Here is a 13,437-nt window from a genome sequence, read left to right as displayed (position 1 = left end):
ACCGTTGCAGATGGATGTCCCGGACCCCACAGACGATTCGATCCATCAGGGCATCGTCTAAGTCTCAGAACTCGCGGTGCATCACAGCCTGTTGCAGGGCGGTGGTGTAGTTGTTGATTGACTCCCCCTCTGCCTGGTTCCGGTGGTAGAACGCATGGCAGGCAGCAATCTTGGATGGCTTTGGCGCATAGTGGTTGCGGAGCTTCTCTTGGATCGTGTCCCATGGTGTTGCCTGGACTGCTTCAGGCGCAACCAATGCTCGGGCTGTCTCAAACACCTCAGGCCCACAGAGGCTGAGGAATAGGCCCCGCTTCCGTTCCTTTGATACTGCTGTCAGCTCGTTGGCTTGGAGGTAGCAGTCGAACCGAGCGAGGTAGGAGTCCCATGATTCAGAGGCTGGCGCAAACGGTGGTAGAGGCACAAGTGAAGCCATGATTCCAATACCGGCGTGAAGGGCGATGGATGGAACACCGTGCTCTAGCCAGAACAGTCAGCTCTGAATTGGTTCTGTTCAGTGATTTTGCTCAGTGATTCAGCTCAGCTCAGAGGGTGGCTGCATCTGGCTGTGCTCTGATGTCCATCGATCCCACCTTCGTCGCCAGTGTTAAGTTGTGGCTGAACATAGCAGACGACACAGTAATTCTTCAAACAGCTCTTCTTTATTCAGATGTCAGAACAGAACTAAACTGAGGGGCTCAGTCAGCCTGCTTATATAGAGCTCCAGAACAATGTAACTGTTGCCATTTTCTAAAACTATCCAATCACTGAACGTCACTTTTTGATCCTTCATTTGCATACAAACTATCCAATCACTGAACGTCACTTTTCGATCCTTCATTTGCATAACTATCTACAGTATCCCCCTGCTGGCCCAGGGTGAGAACTTCAGTACATAACACAAACCCTGTGGAAAGCTGATATTGTAGTAGATTGCTGTTAATTGCTAGAGAGAATGTGGCTTCCCACAACTGAAGCTGAATGTTGACAAGCCAAATTCTCTTAACTACTGTTCTAAGGAAAAATGTTCTGCCTTTCTCCACAACTATATATTTCTGCAACTAAATCGTCTGCAGAGGCTTCATATTATGCCCCTCAACTCTTTCAGTGTGTGGAAATATTAAGTTAACTAGAACCCAGAAACACAGTTTGAGAATTCAATATAATGTTTTCTAGCTTCTTGCTTTTCATAGTTCTATTCTAATTTTGAAGATATATATTTTAAAGAAGCCAACTAGATAAGATATAGGTTACATTGGCATGCTTGGCCAAGGGTTAGCAGCTTTTATTTTGAAAATTTCCAAGGTCACTTCATCGCAAACTTTTTAAGTGGACTGGAATTTTTCTTCAGACTTGAAGAAGGTGGGGCGTAGAAAAAAGCTCCCTTAATATTGAAGCCATATTGCCAGCATTGGTCAAAAGTCATATAGCCTTAGAAGGGATAAAGGCATGTTTATGGGGATGTATCAGCTGAGAACACTCTGCCTTTAATTTCAAGGAAATTTGATGTAAGGCTTTAAGTATTATATGCATGAAACGTCAATCACCAAGAACAAAGCAGGAAGTATCATTTAGAAGACATCTGAAGGCAGCCCTGTCTAGGGAAGTTTTTAATGTTTAATTATGTTTTTGTTTATGCTGGAAGCCGCCCAGAGTGGCTGGGGCCACCTAGTCAGATGGATGGGGGTGCAAATACTGTAATAAAATGATGATGATTCAATCATGGGCGTAGCCTGGGTTTTTATGGGAGGGGCAGAACCAAGCTATCTGCGATGCGACTGGTCAGTGAAGTATTTTTATTTACTTGATTTGGGGAGGGGGCCTTGGCTATGGCCATGGATTCTACCTATACCCAGCCTTGCTCCCTGGGACTGGGATTCAAGGCGGCTGACACGAAGCAAGACAGAGAAAATACAAAAAGCCAAAGGAACACAAATGAACAGCAGAGCGCCTGCACAAACAACGCTGACACAAAACCCCACATATATTAAGTAGAATAGAAACATCACCACCGACCCCAACCCCACTCATCTTTCCCTCCCTCCACCTCTTTCCCCCTATTCTTCCTAATGTCTCAACAAATGAAACCGATTTGTTTTTTGTTTTTTTTAAGTGTTACGTGTAAAAAAATACGAGAGAGAGACATTGCATATACCTTTGTAAATCAAGAAAATCTTTAATACGAATACATTAAAAACAAAGAAAATACAAAAAGCTAAAAACATGACATGTAATGATTAAAAACTAAACAGAATCAAAACAAATTACTGTATTAAAATACTGCTACTAAAAACACAGCACAGCCCTTTCCTTAAGGGAAAAAAAACAGTAAAGAGACAGGAATCCGGAGAGGAAACGCGTAGGATTTCGCTTGGGGCGTGATGGAAGCTGCGCCCCCGGACCAAATAGTGGAGCTCTCGGCTCGCGCGCGCGTGTGTGCAGCGCAGCAGCGCAGCTTACGGCGCCCTCGCCAGGGCAGGAAAGGCGGCCGCGGTTTTCCGATTGGCCGGTCTCCGCGCGGCAACCAGGAGGCGCTTCTTCCCGCCCTCAAGGCGGAGCCTGCTGCTGCCGCGCGCCAAGTTCGTATCTTGCAGCCGGACGCCGACCCCGCTCCGCTTCTGGTTCTCGGCCGCCTCCGCCGCCGCCATGTGCTCCGTGGTCCCCGGCTACTCCCCCGGCTTCAAGAAGCCTCCCGAGCTGCTGCGCCTGAAGAGGAAAAGGGCGCGGAGAAGCGACGCGGAGCCCGGCCACTCTCCCAGCGCGCCCGCCGCCGCCGCCGCCCCTTGCGCGCTGGGCGGCTCGGCTCTGTCCCCTCGGCCTTACCCGGGGAGCCGCAGGCGCAACCCCTTCTCGAGCCTGGAGAACAGCCCGCGCCCTCCGCCGGGGACAGGCCAGTCCCTCTCTCCGGCGGGCGGCGCCCCCAGCTGCTCCCGCGCCCAGGTAAGGCGTCGCGACGAACGGAATTCGGAGCCTTCGGGGCGGGAAAGCGCTGCGTTGCAGATCGCCGTTTCCCTCTTTCCTCCTTTTTTTGCGTTTGTTAATGTGCACGCCCCGCCTCCGAATTTAAACTCTTCGATTATCATAGGGCAGCCAAAGCGCATTATTTATTTGGATCGTTTCGAAACGGATTAGTATTAAGACCGCTTATCGAAATGTTATATTGACACGATATGATTATTATGATTATTGCTTTATTTTTGCATTGCGGTTTCTGTGAATCGCTTTGGGCAGTTCTGGTAATTTTTTGGGGAAATATTCGATAACTTGGTAAAAGCGCCTTGGTGATACTTCTTGAAAGAAAAGGTGGCGCATACATTATTCTAATAATATTTATGCGGGAAAGCACATGGGAGGAGACGCAACGTCGGGATCAACAGTAATCAAGCAGGACCCTAGGTTGTGAGAGGTTAAATGGTGGAGTCTTTAGCTTTCATCCAAGAAACTTACCAGGCACACATTCCATTGTGCACTTTACACGCAAGTAGACCAGTAGGGCACCCCCCCTCCCATAAATGTCACCTATACAGTGTCCCCAAACTTCAGCCGGTTACTGGTTACTGTTTTCCTTCTGGAAACAAAACAAAAAAATCACCTGTGGCATATAATGTCCTAGGAATGCATTGAGTTGGGGTGTGTTTACTACACCAGCCAATGTTAGTAGATTGGGATAATAACAACACCCCACGCGTATAGGAAAATGGTGAAGGAATGGTTAAGAAAGTGTGAAGTGTCTGTAATGTTGTTGGGGGACATTTTTCTAACCTGGGACAGGTTTTTTAATTGGGTTAGAAAACAGTCCACAATAGTTATGTATTTTTGTTACTATGTTACATATTTTGTGTTTTTATATAGTAAACCACTCTGTAATCCTTGGATGAAGGGCAGTATAAAAATTAATAAGTAAATACAGATTAATAAAGCATGCCCATTGATACTTAAGGGATTACATAAGAATATCTAGGCTTGAACTTTGCAGAGTGACAGAATTTTAACCATATTTTTTAAAATATATATATTATGCTAAACACTGCAGTGGATTATTTTATTCACTGTTCATTGAATCTTTGGTGTTCTCTTAACTTTGAAATTTTTTCCAGTTTTTAAATGGTCTGCAAGACGACGAGTCTATCTGGAAAGAAGAGTTTTCTGAAGCAGCATCTGTTGACTCATTGATCAATGTAAGAATCATTGCAACTGTTAAATGTATCTATATAAGAGAATATTGGATTTATTTTATCACACAGGGCTCAAGCCCGTTGCCTTTTGAATGCACCCCCACTAATCACACTCCTCCAATGGGGATGACTTCATGGCAGAAAGCTGCACTCGTAGAACAGCTTATTTATTCCTAGTGATGTGAATAAGGATGCAGCTGAAATTGGGCCCCTTGTGATATTCACAGCAAGGCAAACATAAAAAATGCAACTGTGCATGTGGAAAGGAAAGGCTGCAGTTTTTGCTGGATGACTTGAGTCATTCATGCTGCTTGGGGCATGGTCAGAGAGACTGACGGGGGCTGATAGTGTGTGCTGTTTTCTGCAGCACTAGAGAACACCTATTACACTTTTTAAAAAGCAACAATATTTTCTACTCTTCACTAATATTGGTGTATATGTAAAAAGATGCAGTTCTTAATGCTAGCAAAGGAAGGACATGCTTCTTCTAAACATTTAAGTGATGGCATTTTAATGAAGGAGCTGCTTCCTTGTAATTTTTTTCAATGTTTATATTTTTCAAGGACCCATATCTGGCTGTTTCCAATACAGACGTTTCTTCCTCACCAAGTTATGAGTTTCCTGCGGACTGGAGTATTAAAACTCGACTTCTATTCACATCTTCCCAATCATTTGCATGGGCAGATCACTTAAAAGCACAAGAAGAATCCCTAGGATACGTCCAGCATTGTAGAGGAGCATTAATAAACTTGCCTCAAAGTATTCAGGTAATTAGTTCTGTTGAACCGTTGATCAGGAGAATAGACTAGAGACACTGAGGTAGAAAGGTGCCAATTCACACCTGCAGTGAGATGTTCAGCACAGTATATATTTTTAAAACTTGCATGGCCAATCATGTCTTCCTACCATGTGCAAACTGCCTTCTTCTCAATGTTTTATGGTGTATATTGATGAAAAGATCTTGGCTCTGTGACAGATTTCTGCCATATATAGATCCTTTAATTCAGTAGCACTATGAAGCTGAGACAAATGATGTAAGACTCCCTAGTCCTCCAGTGTTACCATTGACATTGGTAACTTGCCAGGCTAACATTATTCAGAAAGGAATAATCTGCCTGCAAAGAACATTCTGAATCACCTGACGTTTTGTGTGTTATAAAGATAAAACTTAGGATAATAGGTTATGGTTATAAAAATGGTGGTATTTTTTCACGTAGAGAAATTATAACAGGATTGTGCCTACCCCAAAACATATAAATAGGCTTCTTATTCAGCTTATTAACCCTTAGAATCTCTTTGAACTTTTGAGACCTGTTCATAAGCTGCAAAGGGACCTACCACTGTACTCATCGGCACAAGTGCATGGTACTGTCCTCGAAGAGTACTATAGCAAAAGGGTGGCGCTGTGGTCTAAACCACTGAGCCTCTTGGGCTTGACAGAGTGAGCTCCTGCTGCTCCCAGCTTTCACCAACCTAGCAGTTTGAAAGCATACCAGTGCAAGTAGATAAATCTGGCACTCGTCATGGTCCTCCATGCGCCAGTAGTGGTTTAGTCATGCTGACCACATGACCCGGAAAGCTGTCTGTGGACAAACACCGGCTCCCTCGACCTGTAAAGCAAGATGAGCACCACACCCCATAGTCGCCTTTGACTGGATTTAACCATCAAAGAGTCCTTTGCCTTTTACTTACTATAAAGGTAAAGGTACCCCTGAATGTTAGGTCCAGTCGCGGATGACTCTGAGGTTGCGCGCTCATCTTGCTCAATAGGCCGAGGTAGCCAGCATTTGTCCGCAGACGGCTTCCAGGTCATGTGGCCAGCATGACTAAGCCGCTTCTGGCGAACCAGAGCAGCACACAGAAACGCCGTTTACCTTCCCGCCGGAGCGGTGCCTATTTATCTACTTGCACTTTGATGTGCTTTTGAACTGCTAGGTGGGCAGGAGCTGGGACCGAATAGCGGGAGCTCACCCCGTCATGGGGATTTGAACCACCGACCTTTTGATCGGCAAGCCTTAGGCTCTGTGGTTTAGACCACAGTGCCACCATAACTCCCTTTAAATGTATGCAAAATATATCACTCAGGCTGGAGTTGTTATAGAGATGTGGCAGAAATGGCCTGGTCAAACTACCAAACTTAATGAAGATTAGGAATGATTGCAGTATAATATACAAGAAGTTTGTAACACAGTGAGTATCTTATATACTGCAATGAATTTATTGATCTGAAGTAGAGCTGTCACAGTTGCTTTGCTGTTCCCTAAAAAAGTCATACTATTTCTTCCTGGTCTCTTACTGATTGCCGTGTAAAAAAATTAGGGTTTTTAAAAATGTACTTCTTTCCCGCTCCTTTCCGAAACATAGACAGAGGTGCACTCAGCAGTAAGTCCACTTTATATGTAAAGTGTGGATCAGCTTTTAGTAATGTTTCTCCCTCATGGCAATTGGGCTGGTAACTCATTTGGTTTGATTGCAGTTGCTGCATAAATTTGTGTTGAATCAGGGTAGATAGATGGTGCCTTAGAATTCCACATAATAAATTTAATACTTCTCATACTCTCTTGAAAAAAAGTACCTGCTTTTGTGGCCTTTCAGCCTACAGGGTAAATTGAATGAAGATTTTTCAGACATCTTATGAATAGCTTTAAAAATGTAATTTCAACACTTTGCTATCTTAGGAACCGAAGCTCTCCACAGAACTCCGATGTGCTTTCCAGCAAAGCCTTGTATACTGGCTTCATCCTTTCCTGCCGTGGCTAAAGCTGTTCCCTCGTATTGGAGCAGATAGAAAAATGACTGGGAAAAATAATCCTTGGTCCTATGATGAAGGGCTCCAACAAGTTCTCATGAGTGAATGGTGAGTTGAAGTGAATGGAAATACATCACCAAGCAGCTAAGAGTCAAATAGTACTGATACTCACAGGCTATTTTCATAACTACCACCACATTGCAAAATTTGAGTTGAGTCATAATGCAAAATCAAGGAATTCATTCTCAATAATCAGTATAGCAGCTTTGGTTCTGGGGCCAACTGCACTTTGCATGCAAATGCTTACAAAAATCTGGACACTTCTATTTCAGATAAGAAGCTGTATTTGGAGAGGGGAAATTTATAGAAGGGAGGATGTATTTGTTTTCCTCTCCACCCTTTCTCTGCTCCCAAGCAGCTTTCCCCTCTATAATGTTCAGAAAATTGGTTTGTCTGATGTGTAAATTTGAAGGAGAGAAAGGGTTAAGCATCCCATTATCTTCGCACCTCCAGCCCTACTCTAAAATTTCTCTCCTTTGTAAAGCAACTTTCCACTTTAAAAAGCGGTGTTATGTAAGGCGCTATTTTGCAACTTCAAGTTGTGAAAGGAAGAAACATTACAAGCCGTGTTCTGTGGAATAAATATGCATTAATCCGCAATGTCAGTCTTCAAGATAGCACTACTGTGGATAAGGATATCCTGATTTCCCACTGTCAGAAACGTGTGGCCTCCAAGCGATTGTTTGACTTCAACTCCCATCTTCCTTGCATGGGAGTTGGGAGTCCAACAAGTTCTGGAGCACCAAAGGTTCTTTGCCCATTACTTGCTGCCCTTCACTTGGCCAGTATTTCCCTTTTTGACCTGGAGAAGGTGTTTGTGTGTGTACACGCTCGGGTTATCTACTCAGGTTGGTGATTTTTGTTTTAAAGGCATTTTGTCCATTTGTGTGATTTGTTTTTGATGTGTGTTTTGCCTTGTTTTCCAGAAGTTTATATCTCAGGCTTCCCTTAATCAGCATTCTGCCATTTCATCATTATTATTGCTTTTCTCAGTCTATTTAGATTTTCAGTTAAAATGTCAGTAGCTTGGTTTTGCTACTAACAACTTCCCCTCAACTCTATGTGTGCTGGTTTGCTTTTTCTTTATGCTTGAAGGTGTCAGTTTGCATTTCTTGGTACAGAAAGTATTGATCTGATGTGTCGAGATCTTTCCTGTTCTACTTAATTCAGGAGGGTTCTGGAAGCTTCTCTGTGTGAAAGAAGGAGCCGAGTACAGCTGCTTTAAACTGGTTCTGTTATCTCTTTCTGTCAAGGTCATGCTAACAATAATAGTGAGGCCAGAAGGAGCCTGGGTTTCTTTCTTTCTTTCTTTCTTTCTTTCTTTCTTTCTTTCTTTCTTTCTTTTTCTGTCTCTCTGTCTCTCTGTCTCTCTTTCTTTCTGGTGTGGTGTTCTGTATGCTTAGTGTTAAGATTTAGACTTACTATAAGTTACTGTAAGTTTACGTTAAGTCTGCTGCAACTAGGTTTTTTATGGACAGTGCCAATCCTGAATGTATTGAATTTGTGACCATTATGTTCATTTTCCTCCAGTAGCAGTAAAGCTCTGCTAGATGAAATGCCTCAGGTCTGTTTTGGAGGAATGCTGCAACGTGTTTAAGTTTTTACTCTGCTAACGATACATTGGAATCTACTGTGGATCAATATTGAGTAGAATTTCAATGACAGAAGGTGGGGTGGGAATCCAGTCCCCCATCCTGTCCTTGGTCTGTGGCTAGTGGAACAGACAGGAGCTAGATTGGTCTGTCCTTCAACTGTCTTCCACTCCCCATACACCAGAAGCACATTTAAGGTTACGTACCAACTTCCTGTTGTAAACTACTCTCTGTGTGCGAGTAGTTTTGTTGTCTCTGTGTTTTGTTTCCCTCAGTTTTGCTGTTTCCAAATTGCAGGCTGATCATTCTGCACCTTGATTCTTTACCTTGCAGGTGTCTCAGTTTTACCTCCCTTTATAATCTGCTGAGAGCCAAGCTTTGCCCCTATTTCTACGTTTGCACTTACCAGTTCACGGTGTTGTTCCGTGCAGCAGGGCTTGCTGGAAGTGATGTGATCACTGCGCTAATTTCACCCACAACTAGAGGCTTAAGGGAAGCCATGCAAAATGAAGGTGAGAACAGTATGTTATTAAGCCAAATGACTTACAAAAGCCCTCTTGTATATTGTCTCTACACCATTAATTTGCTTTTTCCACTCCTTCTCAGGTATTGAATTTTTGTTACCTTTTCAAGAAGTTAGAAAAAGGAAATCGAATGTGTTGGCATCCCACTTAGAAACAGGACTTGTTAGTGGCTCTGAAACAACAGGCAAGGATGCTGAGAATGAAGAGTATGTAGTTCTTGTTATGGGGTCTTTCTCATTGGAAAAGCTGGCTCTGTCTTGTTGCATTTTTCTAGCACAAAAACTACTTTTCTGATGCAAGATCAATCGTGTTTTGTTTTGTTTTTACTCCCGAACTGATTTCTGTACAGTGGTACCTCGGTTAAGAACTTAATTCATTCTGGAGGTCCGTTCTTAACCTGAAACTGTTCTTAACCTGAAGCACCACTTTAGCTAACGGAGCTTCTCGTTGTTGTTGTTGCACCGCTGCTGCGTGATTTCTGTTCTTATCCTGAAGCAAAGTTCTTAACCCAAGGTACTATTTCTGGGTTAGCGGAGTCTGTAACCTGAATCATCTGTAAACTGAAGCGTCTGTAACCCAAGATACCACTATATTAATAGATGGCTCACATGTTGCGACCTACTAAAGTGGTGTCTCTTTGCTTAGGGGACGAGGAATGAGTGATGTTGATGACGATGAAGGATTTTCATGGTTGGAGGAGATGGGAGTACAAGACAAGATTAAAAAGCCAGATACAATTTCTATCAAACTGTATCCTTTCAAAAGTGAAACACTTCCTTAAGTTGTGATTTTAAAGCTGTGTGCAAGACTTGTCTAATATACAGCTGAGAAAGCAACACTCAACTACTGAGAGGCAGGAACATTTGGTGCTTGTTCCTGATATTTGGAGTCAACACGGTACATTGAGTGCAAAACGCTTTCAACATGTACTATAGTCAGTTAAACTCATTTTGATACGGATTATAATCAGTGCAAGTGGGATGATTGCCAAGGATGATTAGGAAAGGACCTTCCTTTCTACTGCTCCTAATGAGGCACATAACATGCCAGTGCTGAGGGTTCTGCAGCGGCTGTGTATTAGCCACTGAGACAGTTTTACATACAAAGCCCTAAAAAATCTCTGGTTCGGGTTACCTGAAAATCCATCTTTTTCTTCACTGCCCAGTAAGGGTGCTATGACCAGTAACTGGAACTCAAAATAGTTTTGCCATGTCCTGGTGTCGTATCAGTTTGTGCTAACCAGGAGGTGTTGAATTGCCTTCCCTGCAGCTCTTGAAGACACACCAGTTTAGGCAGACATTCCCCTGAACTGAGCTTGTGTTTTTATGTTAACTGTTAACTATGCTTCTTAATATTGTATGTTTTAATTAAGGATTATTTGTTGCTGCACATTTGCTGCTGTCCATATGTTGCTGCACGTTTTAATTATGGGTTCATTTCATACCTGTAAACTGCTTAGAAGCCATTTTGGTACATAAGCAGCATGTAGATCAATTAATAATACTGAAGTAGGCAAGAGTCATATTGGCTAGCAGTTTCAGATACCCTTGATGTGGTATGACTAGCACATCAAGGTGAGTATGAGGAAATCACAATTTTTTCCACAGCAGGTTTTTTCGGGGGGCAGGGATTGTTTCTTTGCAAGCATGACAAGATCAAAGCTTTTTCATAGCTAGGCGAATTATTAGCTTAAATTTAAATAGTAACAGCACAGTATTAATGTGTACTTAAAGCACATTCCTTGCCTCTGAGACAAGGGTGAAATGTGTCTTTACCTTGTAAATCACTTGCAAAAATTAAATAAGGTTATGACTTTCAATTTGTATTGACTTTGTATTCATCTTCTGCTGTTATGTGTGTGTGTGTGTATATATACCTTTCCCTTGACATTTGGTCTGTAGCTGTAAGGAGAGAAATGAGGTACAAATGGATCACAAGCCCGAATCTGTTGTGCTGGTCAAAGGAACAAACACATTCACTTTGCTAAACTTCTTGATAAATTGCAAGAGCTTAGTGGCTGCTGCAGGCCCTCAGGCTGGCATCCCTCCAACACTGCTGTCACCAGTTGCCTTTAGAGGGGCAACGATGCAAACGCTCAAGGTAAAAATTACTGCAACATGATTTCACATATTGTTGGCTTTATGGCGGGGGGAATGGCTTGTGTGAACACTGGTGGCAGGATGGGGAAGCTCATTTTTTGGATTTGCCCTCCCCTTGCAGCTTCTTGTGCCCTTTGAAAAATCTCTTATGGGGGGTGGAATGCCAGGATAATTGGAGAAAATTGGCTTCACCCAGTCCTCTTAGTGGGGTCCTCCACTGGATCAAAAGCCTTCTATGAAAGAAAGGAGACCTCTTTGTGGAAGACTGTTAGGATCCAACTTGCCAAATTTAATTCCTGGAATCTGTTACTAATCATGATCACTTAGCATGACTATTGTTGGTCTGATAATTTACCATGTGTTTCAAAATGCCTGCCTCTATGATTCCGTGCTCCCTTCCCGTGTATCGGTATAACATGAAATGATTGCAGGCTGCTACCAGACATTTGCCTTAGTATTGTATCATACGGTGCAGCAAGACCCAACTTTTTAAGAATTTCTCTTAGAATCTAGAGATAGAAACTTGTGTTGCTGCAGACTTTGCTCTTAGCAACCATTTGCTTTGTCTCCATTAGCCTAAATCAGCTGTACTAGCCACTCCCTATAGTAAATCACACATTCATGCACTCAAATTATGTAATGCTTTAAGTTCTTAATACTGGAGGTGGTAGCTGGGCTTTTTGCGTGCGGGCAGAGGGCAGTATCTAAGTGGATATTTTGTGATTCTGCTAGAATTTTTAATAGGCAGGGCTTATTAAGTTGTAAATTCTCCCTTTTCCATAATTCATCCGCATGAAGACACCATGCTTACACCCAACCTCTTGAGCATCTATCAATGGTGTGTTCACATTTCTTCTGCTTTGTAGATTGCAACCATTTAAATGCTTAGTCTCTCATTTATGACCACATACTTTCAACTTCTTGACTTTCCTCCAGTACCATCCCCCAGTAATTGCTGCCTTGCATTTTTCCTATATGTAGAATTGACCCACTGTTAAACTTTGGGTGCATAAAAAGGTTAGGTTTAATTTCAATGTTTTTGAACCTTCGTGTCATATTGCTTAATATTTTTCCACAGGCTCGAAGCATAAATGTGCGGACACAGGTCCAATCACGTTACAAAGATTTATTTAGTCTGGAGATTGTTGGTCCTGTCATGCCTCACTCTATGCATTCCTTGTCCATGCTGCTCAAATCTGCTCAGAATGGATCTTACTCTGCTGTGTGTTATACACATGACCCAACAGCAGTGTTCAACACAAGCATCAGTAATGAACAGAGCATAAAAGAGGTAAAGAGATTTTACTTAACATTCATCTGAATTGGGAATAATCTGATTAACGGAAAAGAGAAAGCATGCTAGCCCTGTTATAGGTGTCACATAAGACCCATTCTGCATTTGTAAGAAATTGACCTTTTAGTGTGGTGCCGGCCTGCGTTCTGGAACCCCCTGCCTATTGACACTAGGCAGATGCCTTCACTGTATTCCGACACTGCTGTAAACATTTTTGTTTAGACAAGCCTACTCCACACATGTAAAATGATGGTGTATTTTTAATATGTTTTTAGTTCATTGCTGATTTTATCTTTTGATTGTTTTAAAGAGTTAGTTTTTACTATTATATTGAATTATTTTCTTTGTAAACCACTTTGTTTTTTAACAAAGTGGTATGTGAACTTTTTAAAATCAATGGTTCCATAGGTGCTCAAAGGATAGGGTGTTTGGTAGACTTGTGAAATGGCATGTTAAACAGTAAGAAATTGTACTAGTAATACTTTTCTTAATTTTTACAGGAACCCCATAGCAAGGACCTTAAGAAGTGTGGATTGCATCCTAACACTTTAGAACAGCTTACTCTTTCTCCAACATTAGGAAAGTCATCCATAAGGCTCCTAGAAATGAACAATTATGCCTACACATGGAAAGCCTAAACAAGCAATATCGGTCAATGAAGAATTGCCATTGGTGTTCCTGAGGTGTTTAAGCCATGTTGGGTGGGTACAATAGCATTCTGCCAATAACAAACTGTACATGTTAATGTGCAAAACTTACTGGCTAGATTAGCCTTCCTAAGCAGAGTTGATGGAAAACTGCCTATTCTGTGTTGTATAGTGAACTCAACCTTTGCCTTTTCCCCCCAAGATTGAAACCTTGGTATTTATAGATTTTTAATTAAACTTTAACCCTAGAATCTTGTGTGTTTTCTTTGAAGCTAAAAGGTGGAAGTCTGAGATTATACA

The 13,437-nt window shown here is 42.3% G+C and overlaps 1 protein-coding gene across 1 annotated transcript; it reads left to right on the top strand.

Moving 5' to 3' along the window:
* Positions 1 to 2,511: 2,511 nt before the first annotated feature.
* Positions 2,512 to 13,388, top strand: DONSON (DNA replication fork stabilization factor DONSON). Its single transcript, XM_081004446.1, has 10 exons — positions 2,512 to 2,937; positions 4,095 to 4,175; positions 4,736 to 4,939; positions 6,851 to 7,029; positions 8,907 to 9,085; positions 9,180 to 9,303; positions 9,743 to 9,847; positions 10,999 to 11,197; positions 12,275 to 12,487; positions 12,991 to 13,388. The coding sequence occupies exons 1-10, from the start codon at positions 2,644 to 2,646 to the stop codon at positions 13,126 to 13,128; spliced, it is 1,716 nt and encodes a 571-aa protein (XP_080860572.1). The 5' UTR covers positions 2,512 to 2,643; the 3' UTR covers positions 13,129 to 13,388.
* Positions 13,389 to 13,437: the final 49 nt, after the last annotated feature.

Source organism: Podarcis pityusensis, assembly GCF_964106645.2.
Source record: "Podarcis pityusensis genome assembly, chromosome: 4".
Classification (NCBI taxonomy): domain Eukaryota; kingdom Metazoa; phylum Chordata; class Lepidosauria; order Squamata; family Lacertidae; genus Podarcis; species Podarcis pityusensis.
The sequence above is the reverse complement of the archived record's forward strand: the minus strand, read 5'-3'. Positions and strand labels throughout refer to the sequence as shown.